The following is a 22,096-nucleotide window of genomic DNA, read 5'->3' on the forward strand; positions in this document are numbered from 1 at the left end:
CCTAGATACCATGCTTCCCTTTTCGCTGATATCCCTTTAGCTCTTGCAAAATTCAGGAAAAGCAAAATCAGCCCAGATCTGCACCAGGATCTAGGACTTTGTTATAGGAATAGGATCAGTTTTGTTGCAGCTATGTTGTAATATGGGTAGTGGATATTAGAAGGCCTGTATTATACCTTCTTAGCCTCACTTAGCCTCTGACTAAGGTAACTATCTACCACCCTTACAGGTAAGACCAAGAACCACATTAAAAAGTGACAGAAAACTCTCTCTACCTTCCCCTGCCAAGAAGGATTGGGGGTTACAGCTAGAGAACATTCCTGACAACAAGAGAATACTCAGATATGCCCCATATTTGGAATAGATCTGACCATCAGAGAAAAATCAATAGATGAGCTGATGATACTAATATGTTAACAGGAATAATGTCAGCACTGCTTTAGTGACAATTGTAAAAAGCAATCTACCTCCGTTGGTCCAGCATACATCATGGGGGATGGGAAGATGGCCACCACTGTAGTTTCAGGATTCAGGATCCCTTCCTCCAACACAGCAGCATGCTGCTTCATGCGCCACATCAAAGGAACATCATCATCCTTTGTCCAGCCACCCAGAGGATGAAGGAGGAGGACAGGGCGACGGTAGCCTCTCTCTAAAAGTTGCTTGTGGGTATCCTGCATTAACAGAGCATGTCCATTGTGTACTGGGTTGCGTAACTGAAATGCGAAGACAGCATCTGTAAAGAAAATTTCCAGAGTTAAGGATTTCTGACACTATCTTCTACAGGATAAACAAGCCTTCTTAAAGTTTGATGCTTAGGATTAAGCAAATATATGCATGTGCTCTGAATCAGAAATGTGTGGAACTGTACACTGTTCCAATTATTCTAGGACATCATGGTATATATTCTACTGTACATAAAGATGCCTACAGATATGCAATGTAATAACCAAACATTTATAACAGTCATTCTGTGCATCCACGGGAAATGAGAATAAGGGCCACACTATCTTTCTTGTACTCAACTCTTAGCTCAACTGCTTACAACACATATAAATTCTTGGCTTGTGATTCAAAGATCCACCAGATCCACTCCTCCACAAGACCCAAGTTGATACTGCTTTATTGAAAGGAGACAAAACAATAGAGATAATTGTAGTTACAAAATTTTGATAACTATCCAAGTAGGCTCATTATGCTGAGCTACTTAATTGGCTTTGGTTAGCTTGAACTTTATTTTGTTTTGTGATACCTCAATTTAGATTACTGCTTAGCAATGGTACTTATATCCCTTATGCACACCATTGCTATCAATCAAACAAGAAAAACTGAAAGATTAATTAAGGTGATTAACTATTTCCTGCTTGTATCACTGGCTTCATTCCTCCATGATGCTTGCTGTCAGGAGACTTTTGGTAGAAGCCATGGTTCTTCAGGGTACAGAGTAATTTCAGAAAACAGAGACCATACATTTAGAGAAGTTTTGTATTTACTGTCCTTCAAACATCTGGCACACCATCCCACCATGCTAACCCAAGCTTGAGTCTGAGAAGAACATCTTTCCTCCCCTAATAGCCACAAAGGAGATATCGTCTTCAGTTGGTTTCAATGCCAACCCTCTCCAAAAGCACTGGCTGAACAAACACTATAGTACAGCTTTCAACTTTTTTTTTGCCAATCCTATATTACCTAATGTTTACTGTATTCTTTTTATTATTGGAAGTCCTTACACTACATTTTTTTGGTTTTGTTTTCTGTCAGTTGTAGGGCTTCAACTCCAAGCCTGGGCACTATCCCTGAGCTTTTTCACTCAAGTGGCCACAGGGCTACTTCCAGTCTTCTGGTGTTTAAATGGAGATAAGAACCTCATTGACTTTCCTGGCCGGGCTAGCTTTGAACTACAAGATCCTCATGTGAGGCACCGGTGCCTGGTTCCTTAAGCAACATTAGTTACAAGCAGAACTTCTTTTTCACCTAGGAAATGCTGTTATGACATTATGTACCAAGCACAGCAAAGTCTTAGTATTAAGTATACAAACATTTAAATTTATTCTGCCTTGAGATACAGGTGATGTAATAGTAGTGCAATGCTTTTTAGACAGATATAGATAAAATGTGGAGGTAGGAAAGCAGGGATATGTCTGAGAAGCACCCTGTTTGTCAGAGATACAGGGCAGGGAGCCAAATGTAAAGCCAGGCTCAAGATTATCATGATGAATTCTGAACACCCAGTTAGGAAGGACTGGTTATCACATAAGTTTTGTAAGTGAAAAGTGAAATGATCATTAGTGGCTTATAGAAATTAGCCTAACAGGACTGTACAGAATTGACATGGGAAAGAGCAGAAAGTAAGTTGGTAAAGTACAGAGACAAAAAAAATAATGGAAATATGTTTACACATATAGCTGCTATGATGTGCCACCACATAAGCCTCTTACCATCAATTTCAGGACTAGCCTCTGTAGCTCACTGGTCTTTACAGTCAAGAAAGCCCACAGACTTTTAGAAAACACCCTTAAATATCCTTCCAACATCTCCAATCATTCACTTAAAATACAGCTTGCAATTCAGCAACTCCACAAAGCTTTGTCGAAATTGTTCAACCCTGCACGCCGTGTGCTAGTCTGAAAGAAATTATGTAAGCTCTTCCTTTTGTAATCAACGGGACACTAACACTCTGTGTATAATAAATGCTAACAGGCCCTTACTTGGCTTAAGTAAAATTCATCCTTCCTCCCCAGGATATCAGTCAATCATCAGGATTCAAAGAATGGGCCATCTGGAAGTATATCGCCTTGCAATCAATGGTGGGAATATTTACTACAGACCTCCCCATCCTGCCAGCGATGGAATGGCCTAGAAACAGCCAAACTGACTACATGAACGTTGTACAAAAGACAAAAGCCACAGAGCATAAATCAAAATATTTCTAGGATGAGAGAAGAGGGAGGAAAAGGTAAGAAATGAAGCTAGGAAAAATAAACTTTAAAAAGTAGTCTCGTTTTTTTCCCTAGAGCCCAGTAGCACGAGTTACTAGATTCCTAAAAGAATGAACAAGAACTACAAAGTAAGCTCCTTGGTCTGTTGCTTATTTGCCTTAGTCTAAAGTGGAAAAGTAAACAAAACAGCACTACAAATCTTTGATGTTTGATGTCAGACTTATAACTGGCCTTCAGCTACTTAAACCAAAGATGCAATCACTCATTGTGCAAAAGTCTCCAAATAATTCAAACTGCCTGACTCCCAAAGAAGTGTGCAAAAATAGATGTAATATTAAAAAATGTCTAATTACCAATAATAATTCCATGATAAGAACTCTTTACAGTGCCCATCATTAATTTGTTAACTATCAATCAGCTCCAGATATGAATTCAAATTTTGGCAATAAATAAATAAACTAAGGTAGTCTCAGCTAATCCTCCATTACATGTGCCTGTGTTTACCAGAAAAAAAGTATAGTTAATTGTAATAAACCTTCTTGTCGACTACAAATAATAGAAGATCCACTAGAAACCTGTTACAATTCAATGTATTATCTCTTTGAATAAGAAATCTGGAGATAGATGACAGGTTTCAGTTCAAAAGCTTAAAACAGTGTTAAGGACAAGAGTGCACATAGTTGATATTCTCATAGACAGAAAACAGCTACAGGGCCAGGTGCCAGTGGCTCACACTGCAATCCCAGATACTCAGGAGGCTGAAATCTAAGGATCAGCTCAGGAAAGCCCATGAAATTAACTCCAATTAACCACCAAAAAAGCTGGAAATGGAGCTGTGGCTCAAGTGGTGGAGCAAAAGAAGTTCAGGGACAGTGCCCAGGCCCTGGGTTCAGAACCAGTACACATACCCAGGACACACACACACACACACACACACACACACACACAACCAGTACACATACCCAGGACACACACACACACACACACACACACACACACACCAGCTAGAGGAACTCTCAAAGTTCTATCCTCACATGACAGCATTCTAATGAGAAAGAGATGAGATGGGAAAAGATAGGTTTGAATTAATGTTGTCATTTTCACTATTAGCCAGTGTCTTTTCAGGATGGAAATTTTTTGTTAGCAGCCCTTTCCCTCACTCCTCAATGTCCACAAGTGACTTCTATACGAACCCTAAGTTATATACTAATGAGAACTGGTGCCATTACTGACATATCAATTATTATTCATTTATCAACTCAGCCCAAATTATGAAGGCCAGAAAGAAGAGAATAATCTATCTATAGGTAACCATCAAGTGTAGCACTCAGAGAAGTTCCTGGATATTAAGTCAATATTTGCTTCAACTTCAGAGAAAAAGAAGAATCAAGTCCGAGGGGTCCTGCCCTCCAATCTCACGTAAGCAAGCAGGAATGTGAATAAATAAAGCAGACTGGGCGGGAACTATAGAGTACCACTGTGAGTGACTCATCTGAGGCCCTGAGTTCAAGCCCCAAAACCAGCACAAACACACACACACATACAGACACACACACACACACACACACACACACACACACACACACACACACACACACACACACACACACACACACACACACACACACACACACACACACACACACACACACACACACAAACTGATGGCAGAATTCTGAGCTAAAAGTCCTGTACTGAAGCCAAGCATGGTAGTACACACCTACCCTCCTACCACTTGGAAGGCTGTATTGGGCATAAACTAGAGAGTTTATGCCATTCTTCTACATAGTGAGACTGTCAAAAAAAAAAGAAAGAAAGAAAGAAAGAAAAAGAAAAAGAAAAAAGTCCTCCTTGGAACATATCAAAATGTAGAAGACAACAGCATCTAAAATGTCCCTTCTTGTCATACTGCTCCATTTCATCCAAACCTAGAAATGAGGCAAAAGTAACGACTACAACTTTTTTCTGTTACTATTTAATGTCTCTCTCTTGTATATCCTAGGCTCCTCTTATATTGGTTTATGGAGCTTCAGCACCTGGCATGCTGGCATACAGAGACACATAGCAAACACTGTTTAAATGGAGTAAATGTAATAAAAGTTCTGTTGAACTATCCAAATAAATGCTGTTCTATAATCCATTCAGCTTTAACACAGGGGTTTTACAATAAATAAATGGTCCATTTGCTATTTGCATGATGTTAGATAAAGTTAGACAGATACAGCAAAACTACACTGGTTGGTTTTGACTCCCTACTTTTCCTCACATATTCCATTATGACATGTACCTTTACTTATTTCCACATTACACATTAGAAAAACACTTCTGAAACTTCCTTTCCTAACAGTCTCATTAGGTCTTACTGGCATTACATCTTACCAGCGTTCATATCTTTAAATTTCTGCTTGAGCTCAGAAGGAGTGAGGCGATACTGATCAAGACCATCATGCCAGTAAATTCGGTCCAGGACTTGAAGATCTCCTCCAATCAGCCAGTCTCCCTGCTCCATAACCATCTAATAGGAAGAAATAGAAAATCATCTATTTAAATAGAAATCAACATTTAAACAGTGATGAGAATCCTCTCATAAACTAAATACAGCTGTGGACTACTCTCCATCTTAAAGGCAAGAGTAAATGCGTTGTGATTATCAACTACATTAGGATTAGAGATGCTATACTATTAGAAGGCACTTTGTCATTTCTTTTTTTAAAATTTACATAAGAAAGTCAAAGCCATCTCCTTGTTCAAAGTTGATTAGCAGAAGTTTGTAGCCCTGGATTATTCATACCTCTGTGTTCCTAAACTGCTAAAGCATTAACGATCACTGACAAATTCAAATTGATACGAACTTTTCAAATTCATTGACAAATTCATCAAATTCATCAAATTGTATCCAGCTTTCCTTACCTTCTTTCTCTGAATCTGAAAGGAGGAGTTGGGACCCTACAAGACCAGGTCATCCTCTTCCCCTACCCACAATGCACCTCGATTCTTTTAATGCTCCAAGTCTACTTTAAAATACCAAACAAATCCCAGAACTTTGACTTCAAAGCTAACATGCCACACAATACTTAAAGCAAACAAAACACTTTTGGGAGACTAATTGTATTTCTCTACTTTCCTACCATGGGGGAAAAAAACAACAACATAAAACCATCAGAAATGATTAAGCCACGCTGGTGTGGGCTTTCATTGCAGCCTGGTCCCACATCCTCCTTCTAAGTTCACGATCCATTTATGCCCCACCACTAAACTTTAAGTGCATAAACGGTATACCCCAGCCCTAGTTTCCAAGTTCCAGCACCCACTTTAGTGCTGGGCACATAGCAGATATTTTTTGAAATGTGTTCTAAGCAAGGGGTGGGGAGTGTAGCTAAATGGCAGAGCAGACTCAACATATGCCCTAGAGAGTATTTTTTGTTTCTGTTGTTGGGTTTTTTTGGTCAGTCCTGGGGCTTGAACTCAGGACCTGGGCTAGTACTTTACCATGTGAGCCACAGCACCACTTCCGACTTTTTCTGTTTATGTGGTACTGAGGACTTGAATCCAGGGCTTCATGCCTGCTAGGCAAGCACTCTACCACTAAGCCACATCCCCAGCCCAGTAAAACCCCAGGTTTAAGCCCCACCACCCAACTACAAAAGAACTTAAAAAAAATTGTTGAATATTTAATTGAGCCAAAATTACAAGTCAGCTTATTACACTAATCTAAAATCCAGTCAAAGTTCTGCAAAGTATTAATAAGCCAATGGAACGGCTAACGAACAAAACAATGCCCACATTACAGCACAGATGTCACAGCAAGTCAAGATAAAAACACAAGCAAGATGTATGTAGGACCTTAATATAGGGGTGGTTTTTACATGTTGTTCCCCACTGTCTGGCACAACGCTCCTCTTTCCTGTGCTCAAAAAACTCTGGGTTGCGAAGAATAGCCACTCGGCGGCCCTCGTACATCAGAGCGAATGCTGTGCAGCCATCCAGTCTCTCCTTGTCCTCTTGAGTGGCAGTCAGCACTATAGGCACTGACAAGTTAATGACACCCCCTGCAGGCATGGAGGAACAAACACATACAGCTTAGATTGCTTAGCAATGGCCTCCCTTCCACTCATCTTCCTCTTCTGTGGACACATTTCTAATTTTAAAAGGCTTATGCACCCAATGACAGCGTCACTTAGAACTAGACACAGAAAATCAGAAGCAGGAACAAACTTGTTCAGAGAAAACATCAATAATCCCAGTTACAAACAAAACAAACAAACAAATAAAAAGACCCAACACTGTATAGTGATCCTTGCATGGCAATGTATCAAGTTCTCCTTGAAGACAACTTTTTACAGAATTACAAAAGTACAAGGTGCTGCTTGCCTAAGGAGGGTTACAACTAATTACCAAAAGCACACTGTGTATCTCATATGAGAGACACAGAGCTACACTGCAGAAAACTTGAATTCTTGTGAAAACAGGACATAAATAACTATACCTGAAGAGGCAAGTTAAATAAATATATGTGAGTATCCATAGAAGTCTTCGAAACAGGAAGAAAAATACTCTAAATTTTTGTTGTTTTTTTAAGTTTATTTATTTACTTATTTATTTTGCTGGTCCTGAGGCTTGAACTCAGGGCCTGGGTGCTCCCCCTGAGCCTCTTTGTGCTCAAGGCTGGCCAGAAACCACTTGAGCCACAGAGCTACTTCCAGCTTTATCTGAGTAGTTTATTGGAGATAAGAGTCTCTGGAGCCGGGTGCCTGTGGCTCATACCTGTAATCCTAACTACTCAGGAGGCTGAGTTCTGAGGATCCAGGTTCAAAGCCAGACTGGGCAGTAAAGTCTGTGAGACTCTTATCTCCAATAAAAACCACTAGAAAAGCAGAAGTGGTCCATTGGCTTAAGCGGTAGAGCTCTCACCTTGAGCTGAAGAGCATAGGGACAGCGCCCAAGCCCAGAGTTCAAGTCCCACAACCGACAAAAAAAAAAAAAAAAAAGTCTTACAGACTTTTCTACCAGGGCTGGCTTCGAACCATAATCCTTAGATCTCAGCTTCCTGAGTAGCTAGGATTACAGGTATGAGCCAATGGCACCCAGCTGGCTGTTTTTTAAATACAGTCACTGCAAACCAATACCTCACTACTCAAGAAATGAAGCACTGGTGAGCTGCTTCACTTAGAAGAAAATGTGTGGTCAGTAAGACCAAAGGCATGGTCTCAGTGCCCAAGCTTTAGCTGCAAAACATTTTATTCCCATCAACTTAGCATGAACGATTAGAAAAGTAAAATAGAAGCTGTGCATGGTGGTATACGCCTATAATCCCAGTAACAGAAAAACAATTGAAAATAATCTGAAAAATTAGTGAAAAGGGACTGGAGGGATGGGTCAAGTGGTAGAGTTTGCCTAGTAAGGGCGAGACTCTGAGTTCAAAGAGATCAGAGTAGCAGTAACACCACCACAAAGTAAAGTTAAATGTACTCTTAAATTCCTACTTGAGATTTTTGTGGGGTTTTTTTTGTTTTTGGGTCCGGTCGTGGGGCCTGAACTCTGGGGCCTGGGCGCTGTCCCTCAGCTCTTCAGCTCAAGGCTAGCGCTCTACCACTTGAGCCACAGCGCCACTTCTGGCTTTTTTCTTTTTGCTTATGTGGTGCTGAGGAATCGAACCCAGGGCCTCAAGCATGCAAGGCAAGCACTCTACCACTGAGCCACCTTCCCAGCCCCCCTACTTGAGTTTTTATACTGAGGAAATTGCACTTGTGGCAGACACAACAACCCTTCTTATCATCGATGCCAACATGGCCACATTTGAAAGTACCACCACTAGCTAAGTACAGTTCAAGATAGAAAATGAACAGGAAGATCTCTGAGTCATTACTAAGCTGTCAGTCCATCATTAATCCTAAACTAGAAAATTAAAGTCTATTTAATCCTTATATTCTTATGATAAAGTTGCTCAAGAAATACTGAGATGTGACTGGATCATGAGGACATTAATCTCCTACAAATTAATTTATTCAAGAATTCATAGCTATTAGAAGATGGGGCCTAGTTGAAGAAAACAAATCATTCAGGGAAGAGACTTGGAAAGGTTTATTTCTCCTTTGGATCCTTCCATTTCTCTGACTCTCTGGGTGTGGCTCAGCTTTCCTCTCTGTCTTTCTGCTATTATGTTTCTACCTCGCTACACAGGCCTGAAAGTGAAGGAAGGAGACTGGGTCTATGCTTCTCCTAGATAAATGTCTTTGAGACAAGAGTCTACCAGCAGTCTTCCAGCTCTCCAAGAATGACTTATAATTTGGCCTCTTAATTGGTGACTTCTCTGTTTCCCCACAACTAAGTTTCCTAACAACAAAAGAAATGGAGCCAGCCAACCACAGACTGAACTCTCTGAACTACAAGCCAAAATATACCTTTCATTCCTTAAGTTTTTATCTCCAATATCTTGTCATAGCAACCAAAAGCTAACACAAAGAAGGGCCAGTAATTACCTTTGCACACATTACTGTATTACAGTTTAACGTAGTTATACAAATAGAGAAACTTGCTAGCAATTTAGCACGGATTTGTGACATTCAAATTATTTTCATCAGTGTACACTCACTCAGGTTCAGTTACCAACCATATAAAACATAAAAATAGCTGAGTTGTAATTCTAATATCCAAGACATTATTTACTTTGGCAACTTTTTTTCCTTAAATTCAGGACCTAGTCACTGTCCCTGAGCTTTCTTCACTCGGTTAGTGCTCTGCCACTTTGAGCCACATTGCCACTCCCAGTTTGCTGGTAGTTTTCTGGAGATAAGGAGTGTCGTGGACTTTCCTGTCCAGGCTGTCATTGAATCCTGATCCTCAGTGCTCAGCCCTCTGAGCAGCTAGGATTACAGGCATGAGCCTCTGGTACCTGGCTTACATTGGCAACTTTTTAAAAATGTTTTAAAATAATAGGAGCTCTGGCTGGGAAGGTGACTCAGTGGTAGAGTGCTTGCCTTGTATGCATGAGGTCTTGGGTTCGATTCCTCAGCACTACATAAGCAGAAAAAGCCGGAAGTAGCGCTATGGCTCAAGGGGTAGAATGCTAGCCTTGAGCTGAAGAGCTGAGGGACTGCGCCCAGGCCCAGAGTTCAGGCCCCACAACCAATAAAAAATAAATAAATAAAATAAAATAATAGGAGCTAGACATAGTGGCACACACCCACCATCCTAGGTACCTGAAGGCTAAGGTTGGAAGATTGTAAATTTGAGCCCAAACTAGGGAGTATAGTGAGTCTATAGATGGTTGTGACAACATAATAAGGCCGCAACTCGGAAAGAAGGAAGGAAGGAAGGGAGGGAGGATGGAAGGAAGGAAGGAAGGAAGGAAGGGAGGGAGGGAGGGAGTGAGGGAGGAAGGGAGGGAGGGAGGGAGGGAGAGAGAGAAAGAAAGGGAGAAAGGGAGAGAGGGAGGGAGGGAAAGAGGATAAAGGAAAAGAAAAACAAAAAGGAGAAATAAGAATGTTCATTTCTACTTGCCACATTTATCACCAAAGGACAGCTATAGAAAGAATTTAAAAGGACAGACCTCTACAAAAAGGAAAATTATCCTGAAATGAGTATCTAAGAAGCAACAAGAAATCCTTAGGGAAGGAGAGAACTTGAAAAATTGTAAAGGTGAAATTATATCTACTGTGGTGGTTAAAAAAAGAAGGTGACGAGATGAAGCCTCTGCCTGACTTGGCAGCACAGCCCCTGCATAGGAGGAGCCTTGCATTTAGTCTTTTATTTCAGGATTTCTTGACTCCCCTTTAGAAGGCTGGACCGTGGCTTCAGGGTGGCATGCTTTGGTGTGAATGTTCCTGGGAGGGGAACCTTTCCGTGAGGACTGGGGAATTATATGTGCTTTTAGGGCCCATTTTTAGCCCTAATCACCAGGTTTTCCCTCTTCCTCTACAAGAAACACAATCAGGAAAACAGAAATAGGATTTCACAGTCATGCAAAATGTTCAGTGCTGATAATAACTTACCCTTTGAAAGCTACCTCTTTTGTTTGTTTTTTGTTTTTGGTTGGTTGTGGAGCTTGAACTCTGGGCCTGGGCACTGTCCTTCGGCTCTTCAGCTCAAGGCTAGTACTCTACCACTTGAGCCACAGCACCACTTCCACCTTTTTCTGTTTATGTGGTGCTGCGGAAAGAAACCCAGGGCCTCATGCATGCAAGGCAAGCACTCTACCACTGAACCACCTTCCCAGCTCTGAAAGCTACCTTTATTAACATGTGTCCACTAGCATTTGCAAACAGTGACAAACCCCTGAAACTATATAATTCCACTCCCATACGAAAGGTACCTTGGAATGGAAACTATCTTACCATCCAGAAGACAATCAAAATGAAGGCACTGCAAGTACTCCCTCTCTCGCATGAAGCCATTCAGGGGCGTTGCCCAACCTTCTGCCAAGACCTGCACCCACTGCATGTCCACCTGGAAAATTACACAGCGAAGAAAAATCCCTATTACATACATTTACAAACCCACATAATAAAAGTCTTTTACGATTTAGTTTGGAAAGTAATGGCAACACCCATTTTAAAAAAGGTTAGAGATTACACAATTCTAACAAAGAATGAAAGCAGTAGAAAATACAAATAGGAAAACTCACATGCTACACTAAAATAACGTGTTTCTACTCTCTTAAATTATTATTTATTGTTATTATAAAGGTGATGTACAGAGGAATTACAAGGCCACGGGTCAGGTAAGGAATACTTTACGTGTTTCTCATAAGGACAATCTCGTCTAAGGCAGTAGCTCTCTAATTTTACTGCATATCACACGCCTTTGCAAGTATTGTTAAAATAAAAGATTGCTTCACTCTCAGTTTTTAATTCAGTAGGGTCCAAGATTTTATAGTTCTATCTCATTCCAAGAAAATGCTAATGAAGGACTGCAAACTATACTTCAATAATCACTGTCCTAAACGAAAAAGAAAAAAAAACTTTAAATAATTTTTTTAAAAAATAGATAAGCTTGGAATGTAGTTTACTGGTTCTTGCCTAGCATGCATGAAGCCTTGGGTTCGATTGTTCAGTACCAAATAAACAGAAAAAGCCAAAGTGGTGCTGTGGCTCAAGTGGTAGAGTGCTAGCCTTGAGCAAAAGAAGCTCAGGGACAGTGCCCAAGCCCTGAGTTCAAGCCCCAGGAATAGCAAAAAAAAAAAAAAAAAAAAAAAAAAAAAGCAATCATAACAGAGTGCTGTTCATTTTACAAAGGTCAATAATTCTTGAACTTTCAGATTTTCTAACATATCAGAACATTAAGAACAGATGAACTGTGCATGTCCCTAATATAAGATGAATGTTCTTTTTAAATCAGACAGATAACAGTGGATCTCTAATGAGAAAAAGATGACAACTTGACCAAACAGTGTGTAATGAAATGAGTCTCCTATTTATTCCCAAAGCACTTTGACCAATGTATTCCACTGAAAGTATCAAATAATTGAAAAGAATTTCCCCGATTCAACTCCCAGGAGAACTGGCATTCATGGAGAATTTGGTTGCACTTCAAGTTTTCCTCTGTACTTCTTGTCTAAACCTTGCGTGGTGACTATGACGGGGTACCTCTTGGAATCCAGTGCTTCAGGATATCTAACAGCAGCAAACCATCTTTGTTCCTGAAAAAAATCCTAGGTAAAAGGCAGCCTTTGCCTCTGGTGAGGTGTTTGGAAATGTCTTGTGAGAAAGGGCAAGAATGGCAGGATATCTTTGTGCATAGCCAATAAACTTACTTGAGGAAAAGGCCACTGTCTTTCCAGGTTTTAGTCTGGTGGGCCTGATTCCTTCAATCAGTCTCATTCTCATTGTGTGAATGTGTATGTGTGTCTGTCTCTGTCTGTGTATCTGTCCATTCCATGGGAACTCTGTCAGTGACAAAAAAGTTCCTTCATCACAGTCAGCTTCTGGAAGTACTCTGCTCTACACCTCTCCTACCATGTCCTGGGCTCTGGTCAACAACCCAGTCACACAAAGTACATCACCTATCAGCAATCTGAGCAGCCACAAGAGTGTTTCTTCAAGTGCAGGAAGTTGTGTTTTCCTTCTTCTCTACTTTCAGATAGGGTATTTCCCTTTGTCTCTTGGCTTTCTGTTGTCTTACTAGAAAGACTAAGAAATCCAACTTCCAATCCTTCCTGTCCTTACTTCTTAATCTATTTCTAAAACATTCATAAATGGTACAACTTAATTCTCTAAGATTTTAAAATAAATTACGTGCTCCTTTCTCTTCATGCTTCATTGAACTCAGTAATCTTTTATTGTGAAAGGCACCTAATGATATCATTAGAGCTAAGATATTCAACAGAACTAGTCTGAATACATGAATTATTCTTAATATATGAAAGGGAGAGACAAATTTTGGGCAGGAGATTAGGAAACATATTTAAAGGAGGCAATGTTCATTTTAATTAATATAGATTAGTATTTCTTCATGTTTTTAGAGCCCATTCTCTCTCTTAAGCCTAAAAATCTCACACAATCTTTGTTCTTTGATATTTCAAAATAAGTATTACTGCTACAAGTAAATCAAAGCCATCATTATGTGGGAATCATTTTTTCACAAATTAAAACATTTCCCTTCCCTGGAAATTATGATACACATCATAATACCATCACCCCCATTATTGCTGCCCTGGCCTCAAACACAGATACAAGTCACATTTACCAAACTAATGACTGTTTAGAAGTAACATTTAGTTTGAAAAGCAATGTAGAGCTTACTTTATTAATTTTCAATGCTGGTAATGTTTCTGCATCTGTTTTTGCCAAGTGAAGTTTATTTTCTGGTACATACAGTTCTTTTACTTCATAAGAGGCATCCACAGGTACAATATCCTACATAACAGAAATGCAATTAAAGGTTAAAAAGTTCTTTAGTGAAAAAAAATCAGCACATCACTGGATGCATATGTATGTATATATGTAATATGTGTATACATATAGTATATATACATATATATATTATATTCATACACACACACACACACACACACACACACACACACACACACACACACACACACACACACACACACACACAAACGAAGGTTTTCCTGCCAGTAATGGCTAATCTTGATTGTCATTAGATTGAGAAATGCCAAATTAACTAAGTACACCTCTGGGTGTATCTGAGAGGATATGTAAGAGACAATTAAATCAATTTGATCTCTGACCTTTGAATGGCTTACTGTACTGATAATTCAAATTCTGCACAGATTATTTGGACATGGTAAACTCTGGAAGGGGGTAGGCCTAGTTGGAGGAAGTTGGTCTCTGGGGAGTGTCATTGCCTGGTACTGCTTCACTCTGCTTCCTAGATGTCATGAATTGAGTAGCTCTGCCCCACCACCATAGACTGAGTCCTATGGGGCTGGAGCGGGGGAGGGAATCCTCCCTCCAGAGCAATGGCAATGTCTACTACACAGTGCTACCCCCAATTAATTATCCTAATGTTGGTCAGTCCACCCTAGGAAGGCTGAGGCTGAAAATACTGGGGGCTCACTGAGTGCCATGCTGGGAGCTTTCGGCTCTGCCTGGTTACAAGTCCCCAAAGCCACTAGATAGCTAAATCTGGGCACTCTGCCAATCCCAAGTTTGGTAATATTTCTATAGAGACCCTCAGACACTAGGACTTGTCTCTAGCCAAGTAGACATCACACACTTTTCTTTTTTTTTTTTTTTTTTGGGGGGGGGTGGTCCAGTCGTGGGGCATGAACTCTGGACATGGGCTGTCCCTGAGCTGTCCCTCCGCTTTTCAGCTCAAGGCTAGCACTCTACCACTCTACCACTTGAGCCACAGTGCCACTTCCGGCTTTTTTTTTCTGCTTATGTGGTGCTGAGGAATCGCGAACCCAGGGCCTCATACATGCAAGGCAAGCGCTCTACCACTGAGCCACCTTCCAGCCCACACTTTTCAATAATATCACTGAATAATAATGGTCACAATTCCCCCAAAATACATCGAATTGGGAGTTCAATTAAAAAGTAAGAGCTGAGGGCTGGTAGAGTGCTTGCCTAGCATGCATGAAGCCCTGGGTTCGATTCCTCAGTACCACATGCACAGAAAAAGCCACAAGTGGCGCTGTGACTCAAGTGGTAGCATGTTAGCCTTGAACAAAAGAAGCTTGGGGACAGTGCCTAGCCCTGAGTTCAAGCCCCAGGACTGGCCAAAAAAAAAAAAAAAAAGTAAGAGCTGATCATTGTTGCCTGAAAAAAAAAGTATCTTACCAACAAAAACAAATATTGGCTTGAGAAGAAAAAGTAGAACAAAATCTTCCAAGCAAATAGCAGGCAGAAGTAGCTATTCTCATATCTAATAAAGTAGATCTCTAATCAAAATTAGTAAGAAGAGACAAAGAAGACCATTTCATATTAAAAACGGAAAAGAAGTTACCTTGCTCGTGTAACTGTAACCCCTCTGTACAGCATTTTTACAATAAAAATGTACAAAAAAAGATAGACTATATTCATAAAAAAAGAAGTGACCTCAAATAAAATATAACAAAACTAACTCAAAATCAAAACTTCAGGAAACCTAATTGTTTCCAGTTTTTGTATGTTCCTTTATCACTATGACACTATGACACTAAAGTCACATTGTTACACATACAATATTCCAGCCTATCTCCATTTTACTTCCACCATCAAGGTTTGAATTGAAGCTTAACTTCTGCCCAGACCACTGTGATGCACAAGGCACAAAGCTGGGGCTGTGATGAGCTCTGCCAGGAGTTGGCCACGAAAAAGCAATGGGCTCACAGGTCCCTGACTCCACTGCCCTTGCAGACATCCAAACAAAAACAGCAAAGTAACAAACGTTTCTCTAGATGATGCCTACAGTTGCCTTCCAACCGCACTGTTATAACACACATACACAAATAATTTATGAACAAATCTAAGTGTGTCCAAAATAACACATTTGAAAACAAAAAGGGTAATGGTTATACTACAAACCTAACCAAATTATTTTAGGTGGTTTATGCACAAGTATCATGCTCCAGAAAGTAATTACTTTCTTTTCAAGATAGAGAAGAAACCTTTTTTGTATTTTGTTTTTGAATTAAAGTATGTTTTTTTTTCCCTTAGAAACAGCTCACATCCTCCCCTTTTTAGATTCCTGTCTAGCAATATATTAAGTAAATTTTAGCCTGATATCATAGACACAAAATTTTCCCAGTACCTAACCAACATTAAAACAAAAACTCAGGAGTCTGCTACTGTTTTGCTCTCCTAGAAAGATCAAGTTTTGCTCTTCTAGAATGACAAAGTTATTTCTGGGGTGAATGCAAACATAACGACAAATCAAGGGGCACACAGTTTCTGCTCAGTGGAAGTGAGTTCTACACAGATTCTATGCATATAGACAAAAGAAATAACTCAAGCAGGAATGCCAAAGGAATCTTAAAAATGCAAATGCAGCAAGTTTCCAGTACATTCTACAACAAATCTCAGTTTTCCAAAACAAGCACTAAACATCCACAAGGAGCAAAAACACCTCAAAGTGAGACATAGTATCTGGACAAACAGAATGCCAAGCCCTGACACATGAGCTATTCATTCCACTTGGCTATTAGAAACAACAATGTGTTTTTCTTCATCTTTTCCATATAAAACCCTTTATTTCAGCAAATTGCAAACCAAAAAAAAAACAGGCCAGAAAAAAAATCTATATTAATACTCCGACCATCTCAAAGGCTATAGTCCTAGCATGGAAGGGTATCAGGGGCTTAAGGGATGCTCTTAAGCAGTCCTGAGCAGGGATCCATAAACAACTTAACTCCCACCATCGGTGAGGGGTAAATTCTAAATGTGTTAAGTCCAGACTATTTAAATATTATGAGTTTTAAATATTAGCTTTAAAATGTAACATGTGTACTTTTTTTAATGATTGTACATCATCTAAGATCTAACCTAGTCCGAACCTATAGCCTTAGCTCAGGTAATTGCTTTCACCTGGAAACGCAGCCAGCACAAGCAACATTCACTACAAGAAAACAAAAACTCTTGTCATACTGAACTCTTCCTAAGAACTCCAACCTAACATGGGGGCAAAACCACAGTGACTCCAAAGTTGTAAGTTTTCCTGTAAGTTATTCCCTGTACCTTTTCTCTACAGCCAAATCTGCTCAGCAGGTTTGAATGCTAGGGCTCGTTCATATTTTCATGCAACTGTTGAATTTCTATTATCTAAACTACATGCATCCAGCGCATGAACACAAATGACATTCTGGCAACACTTTAAAACTGAGCTACAAAGTCTGGTTTTTATGTGTAGTATAAAATCCATTTAGAGCACTAAACCACCATTTTGTTGTTGTTGTTTTTTAAAAAAAAAAGACAAACTTTTAAATAATTTATAGCACTAGTAAATCTAGATTCCTGGTAAGATTAAAAATCAATATTTAAAATATCACTTTAGATTAAAACCAGCAAGAAGCCTACTTCCTTACGTCATAACAAACGGAGTTAAAATGCAATCCTAGAAGGCCATCTAGTGACCAATCAAGGGTTAGGGGAAATTTTTACACCAAATATACTGGCTATTTGTGTCTTCTACATTCTTTTTTTTTTGTTTTATTTTGTTTTTTGTTTTTTGTTTTTGTTGGTTATGAGGCTTGAACTCAGGGACTGAATACTGTCTCTTGAGCATCCTTGCTCAAGGCTAGCATTCTATCACTTGAGCCACAAATTCATATCCAGTTTGGGTTTTTTGGTTTGTTTTTGTCAGTTGTGGGGCTTGAACTTGGGGCGTGAGCACTGACCCTGATCTCTTTTGCTCAAGGCTAGCGCTCTACTACCTTAAGCCATAGTGCCACTTCAAGTTTTCTGGTGGTTAACTGGAGATAAAAGTCTCCTAGACTTTCTTTCCTGGGCTGGCTTTGAACTGCAATCCTTAGATCTCAGTCTCCAAGTAGCTAGGATTACAGGCATGAGACACTGACACCCAGCTTCACTTCCAGGTTTTGTTGTTGTTGTTGTTGTTTTGTGGGGGGATTGGTGCTTAAGGACTTTCTTGCCCAGGCTGGTTTCAAACTGCAATCCACAAATCTCAGCCTCCTGAATAGTTAGATTGCAGGTGTGAGCTACCAGCCACCAGTGTCTTCTAGATTCTTGAATAAATGCATGCCAACTGAAATGTGTGGAAAAAAATGAATGGCTGAGTATAGGGATTAAGTGGCAGAGTGCCTGTCTACTAAGTGTGAAACCCCAATACTATCTCTCTCTCTGTGTACACACACACACACACACACACACACACACACACACACACACACACACACACACACACACACACACACATCACACATATAAAGAAAGAGAGCGAAGGAGGGAGAGAGAATGAAGCTCCTCAAGACCATCAAGATATGACAGTAAAACAAAGTTCCCTTGGTAACCAAAGAACTCATTGCCCTGAAACACCTATTGTACAGCATGCTGAAAACATGTTTTTCATGGACAGAGGAATACTTTATCTTTCTTACTAAACAACATTAAATAAAGAACTCCAGGTAGAATCCATTTCAGAAGAATCTCTTCAAAGTAACACTGAGTATCTGAGAAAGAAAACTCTACTTGCCACAATTATATCCATGGATATAGCACTATCATTCTCTGAGAAGTTCCAGGCCATATTACCCTCTTCCATACAATAGAAAGCCATGATATGTGCTGGGTGCAATGGCTCAAGCCTATAATCACTGTTATGCCAGAGGTATAGGTAGGAGGATTGTAGTTCCAGACTAGCGTAGGCAAAAAGTGAGACCCTATCTGGGAAAATAACCTCAAAAACACAGATGGCTAGGGGTGTGGCTCAAATGATAGAGCACTTGCCTAGCTAGCACAGGCCCTGAGTTCAAACCTCAGTACCACCAACATAAAAACTTTTTAAATTCATAATAAAATGGTAATAATACGCTAGTATAATCATGGCTGGACTTCTATTAGGCATTTTTGTGGCAAAATTACTCATGAAATAAAAGACTGTTTGACCACACCCCTCACCCCCTTGCCCGCCAACTTACTGAACTTAATGTTCACTGATATTTCACAGGTTATGTTCAACATAGCCCATAACACAGTGACACCTACAGGAAACTCTTGTTATGATAAAGAATTTAAAGTACTTGTATTACTCAATAGTAATACTATATTCTTTTTGGAGGGGTGGTAATAAGATGTTTATAATTCTTCTCTGATTAGTTTCTTTTGCATTCCCTTACCCGTTCCTGTAGAAGCTCCACAACTTGCTGGACACAATCATTTACATCACAGGAATCTGTCTTCAGCACCAACTCAGGGGCTTCAGGCTTTTCATATTCAGAATCAATCCCAGTGAAACCTTTAGAAAGTACCAGATGATATTGGAAAGAGGGGAGGGAGATTAACATTTCTTCAGTGCAAATCCATGTTGAAATTACCATCTGTGCTCCCTTCTCAGCTACAGGGTTATGAAAGTGACACTTCTTTCTTGGGAGATGATTTCAATTAAACTTGTATTTCTTCTTTAAGAACACACACAGACAGTTCTCACTACTCACTGTAGGGACAGCCAATAAAGTTGCCACAAAACTAAATCAGTGAACACTGAATCATTGCTCTTCAGCAAGTCACAAGGTTAGATTCCTGCCAGACTCTGGCCACAACATGTTGGTCAACCAACCAATTCAATGCCTAAATAGTTAGTGACATAAGGAATGAATACTAGTGGAATAAATTCCACAGGAATACAGGCCTACACCTAAGCCCTGTGCATACAATCAAACCTGACAAGGTTCAGTGCAGGTCTATAAAAGCTTAAGTCAATCTGTCCATTATACTCACAAGGGCTATATCCATGGCCAAACCAAAGCTCTGCAGGTTTCTGTGATCATGTAAGACATGCTGAAGCAAGACAATTTAACAGTACTATTACTTAAATCATAAATAAGAGGCTACTACATCACCAAATAGATTCCACAATTGGATGTGACCAATTTAAGTATTAGCCTCTCTTTAGAATTTCCCAACTACATATGTATTACCATGTAATCAGTGAGAAAGGAACAAACTCAAAATGGGCTCACTGAGCCAGGATAGGTTATTCCTGTCTGTCTCCCCTCACCAACAACACACTAGCATTAGTTATTCAATGCCTGTCTGCCTTAAAGAGCCTCGGTCACTCTTAGGTAAGAACGCTCAACAAAAATTCAAAACCACTGTTGTTAGGCACCAATAACAAGAGTTCAAAAACAGATACTTATTTCATTTTTTTTTTCTATTTCAGATTTCTAAGCACCATTGAAGTTCTGAAAGCAAACTTTAAAAAAAAACTGCATTACCAAGATTCCTGGTTGTGCTCACAAATATACAGAAAACAATAACTGGGAAGAAATGTCAAATTAGAACACCAGCCGTGCAGCTGTGTAGCTATACAATGCAAGGCAAGTGCTCTACCACTGAGCCACCTTCCTAGCCCTAGCTATACAATGCAATGGCCAGGTCCCACTCTCACAATTCCACCAGTCTCAGACAGAGCTTGGTCACTGAATTACACAAGTTCCCAAGGCAACATCAATATATCTCAGAGCCAGAGAAGCCCTTGATTAGAAGAGCTGGCTTTAACATTACAGAAATCCACAACTTCTCCTCCTAGCCAAGTAATCCCACAGGTGATTATGACAAATGCATGCTGTGAGAAAAAAAAACACTTATATTCAAGTATATAATTATAACTACTTGAGTAGTAATCATGATATTAGAATAGCATACGTTTACACTGTCCAGTAAATGGTATATGCAGGTCTATAAAACCTACAGGTCCAATAATCTATGTAATCCTGTCCTTTTTTTTTGGCCGGTCCTGGAGCTTGAACTCAGAGCCTGAGCACTGTCCCTGAGCTTCTTTTGCTCAAGGCTAGCACTCTACCACTTGAGCCACAGCACCACTTTGAGCTTTTTCTGTTTATGTGGTACTGAGGAATTGAACCCAGGGCTTCATGCATACTAGACAAGCACTTTACCACTAAGCCACATTCCCAGCCCTCCTTTCTATTCTTAAGTGGCTGCCACCACAGCATTTTATGAAGACTTGTTAAACACCATTCTGACAAGTAAATTAGTGTGTGTGTGTGCGTGTGTGTGTGTGTGTGTGTGCGCGCGCACGTACTGGTCCTGAGACTTGAGCTCAGGGCCTGGGTGCTGAACTTTTTTGCTCAAGGCTAGCATTCTGCCACTTGAGCCATAGCTCCATTTCTGTCTTTTCAGAAGTTAATTGGAGATAAGAATCTTGTGGACTTTCCTACCCAGGTTGGCTTCAAACTGCAATCCTCAGATGTCAGCTTCCTGAATACTAACTAGTATTACAGTCATGAATCACCAGCACCCAGGTATAAATGATTTTTTGAAGTAAACAACTCTAATAGGCAACACATACTTGTAATTCTAGTTCTCAGAAGGCAATGACAAGATGATCCTGAGTTTGAAGCTAGCCTGGACTACTTGATAAAACCTATCTCAACAATTCACGAATAAATAACAAAACAAATAACTCTATAGTCTTTTCTCATGTATTGGTTTCATTTATTAATTTTCCAAGTAAACCAATACGTGAGAATAAGCACACACATGCACACACACACCCACAACACACATACCTTAATAGCAAGGTATCAATGTGTATTCTGAGGAATATACTCAACACTTGGAAAAGTAAAAGGAGAGTAGACAAACATAAACCTGCTCCCAGCAACAGGGTACAAACCAGAGTGACTCAGAGATCTTTTGGATTTGGTCTTATCCATCTCTGCCTCTTATCCCCAAATAATACCTTGCTAATATAAAAAAAAAACCTGCTATATGTGCTTAACATCCTTTCTCCTGCCTCCCTCTTCATCTATCCAATGAGCATTTACTATGTCAGTGATAGGTATGCTTTGGGCCATACTGTGGCTAAGTAGCTTTGTTTTGTTTTAGAGCCTGTCCTAGGGCTTGAACTCAGGGCCTACGTGCTGTCCCTGTGCTTCTTTTTGTTCAAAACTAGTGTTCTACCACTTGAGTCAGAAGTCCACTTCTGGCTTTGGGGAGGGTAATTTATGAAGAGTCTCATGTGCTTTCCTTCCAGGTCTAGCTTCACACCACCATCCTCAGATCTCAGCCTCCTAG

The 22,096-nt window shown here is 40.0% G+C and overlaps 1 protein-coding gene across 2 annotated transcripts in view; it reads right to left on the reverse strand.

Moving 5' to 3' along the window:
- Positions 1 to 22,096, reverse strand: part of Papss1 (3'-phosphoadenosine 5'-phosphosulfate synthase 1) — a 66,725-nt gene that overhangs the window by 19,878 nt on the left and 24,751 nt on the right. For both annotated transcript variants that reach the window (XM_070022406.1, XM_070022407.1), the window contains exons 5-10: positions 19,177 to 19,295; positions 13,679 to 13,792; positions 11,273 to 11,384; positions 6,783 to 6,988; positions 5,319 to 5,454; positions 468 to 736 (exon numbers count right to left, since the gene is read on the reverse strand). In XM_070022406.1, the coding sequence (XP_069878507.1) occupies positions 468 to 736; positions 5,319 to 5,454; positions 6,783 to 6,988; positions 11,273 to 11,384; positions 13,679 to 13,792; positions 19,177 to 19,295 (956 nt within the window). The remainder of the gene's footprint in view (positions 1 to 467; positions 737 to 5,318; positions 5,455 to 6,782; positions 6,989 to 11,272; positions 11,385 to 13,678; positions 13,793 to 19,176; positions 19,296 to 22,096) is intronic.

Source organism: Dipodomys merriami, unplaced genomic scaffold (genome assembly GCF_024711535.1).
Source record: "Dipodomys merriami isolate MVZ:Mamm:240054 unplaced genomic scaffold, mDipMer1.0.p SCAF_15, whole genome shotgun sequence".
NCBI classification, from domain to species: Eukaryota; Metazoa; Chordata; class Mammalia; order Rodentia; family Heteromyidae; genus Dipodomys; species Dipodomys merriami.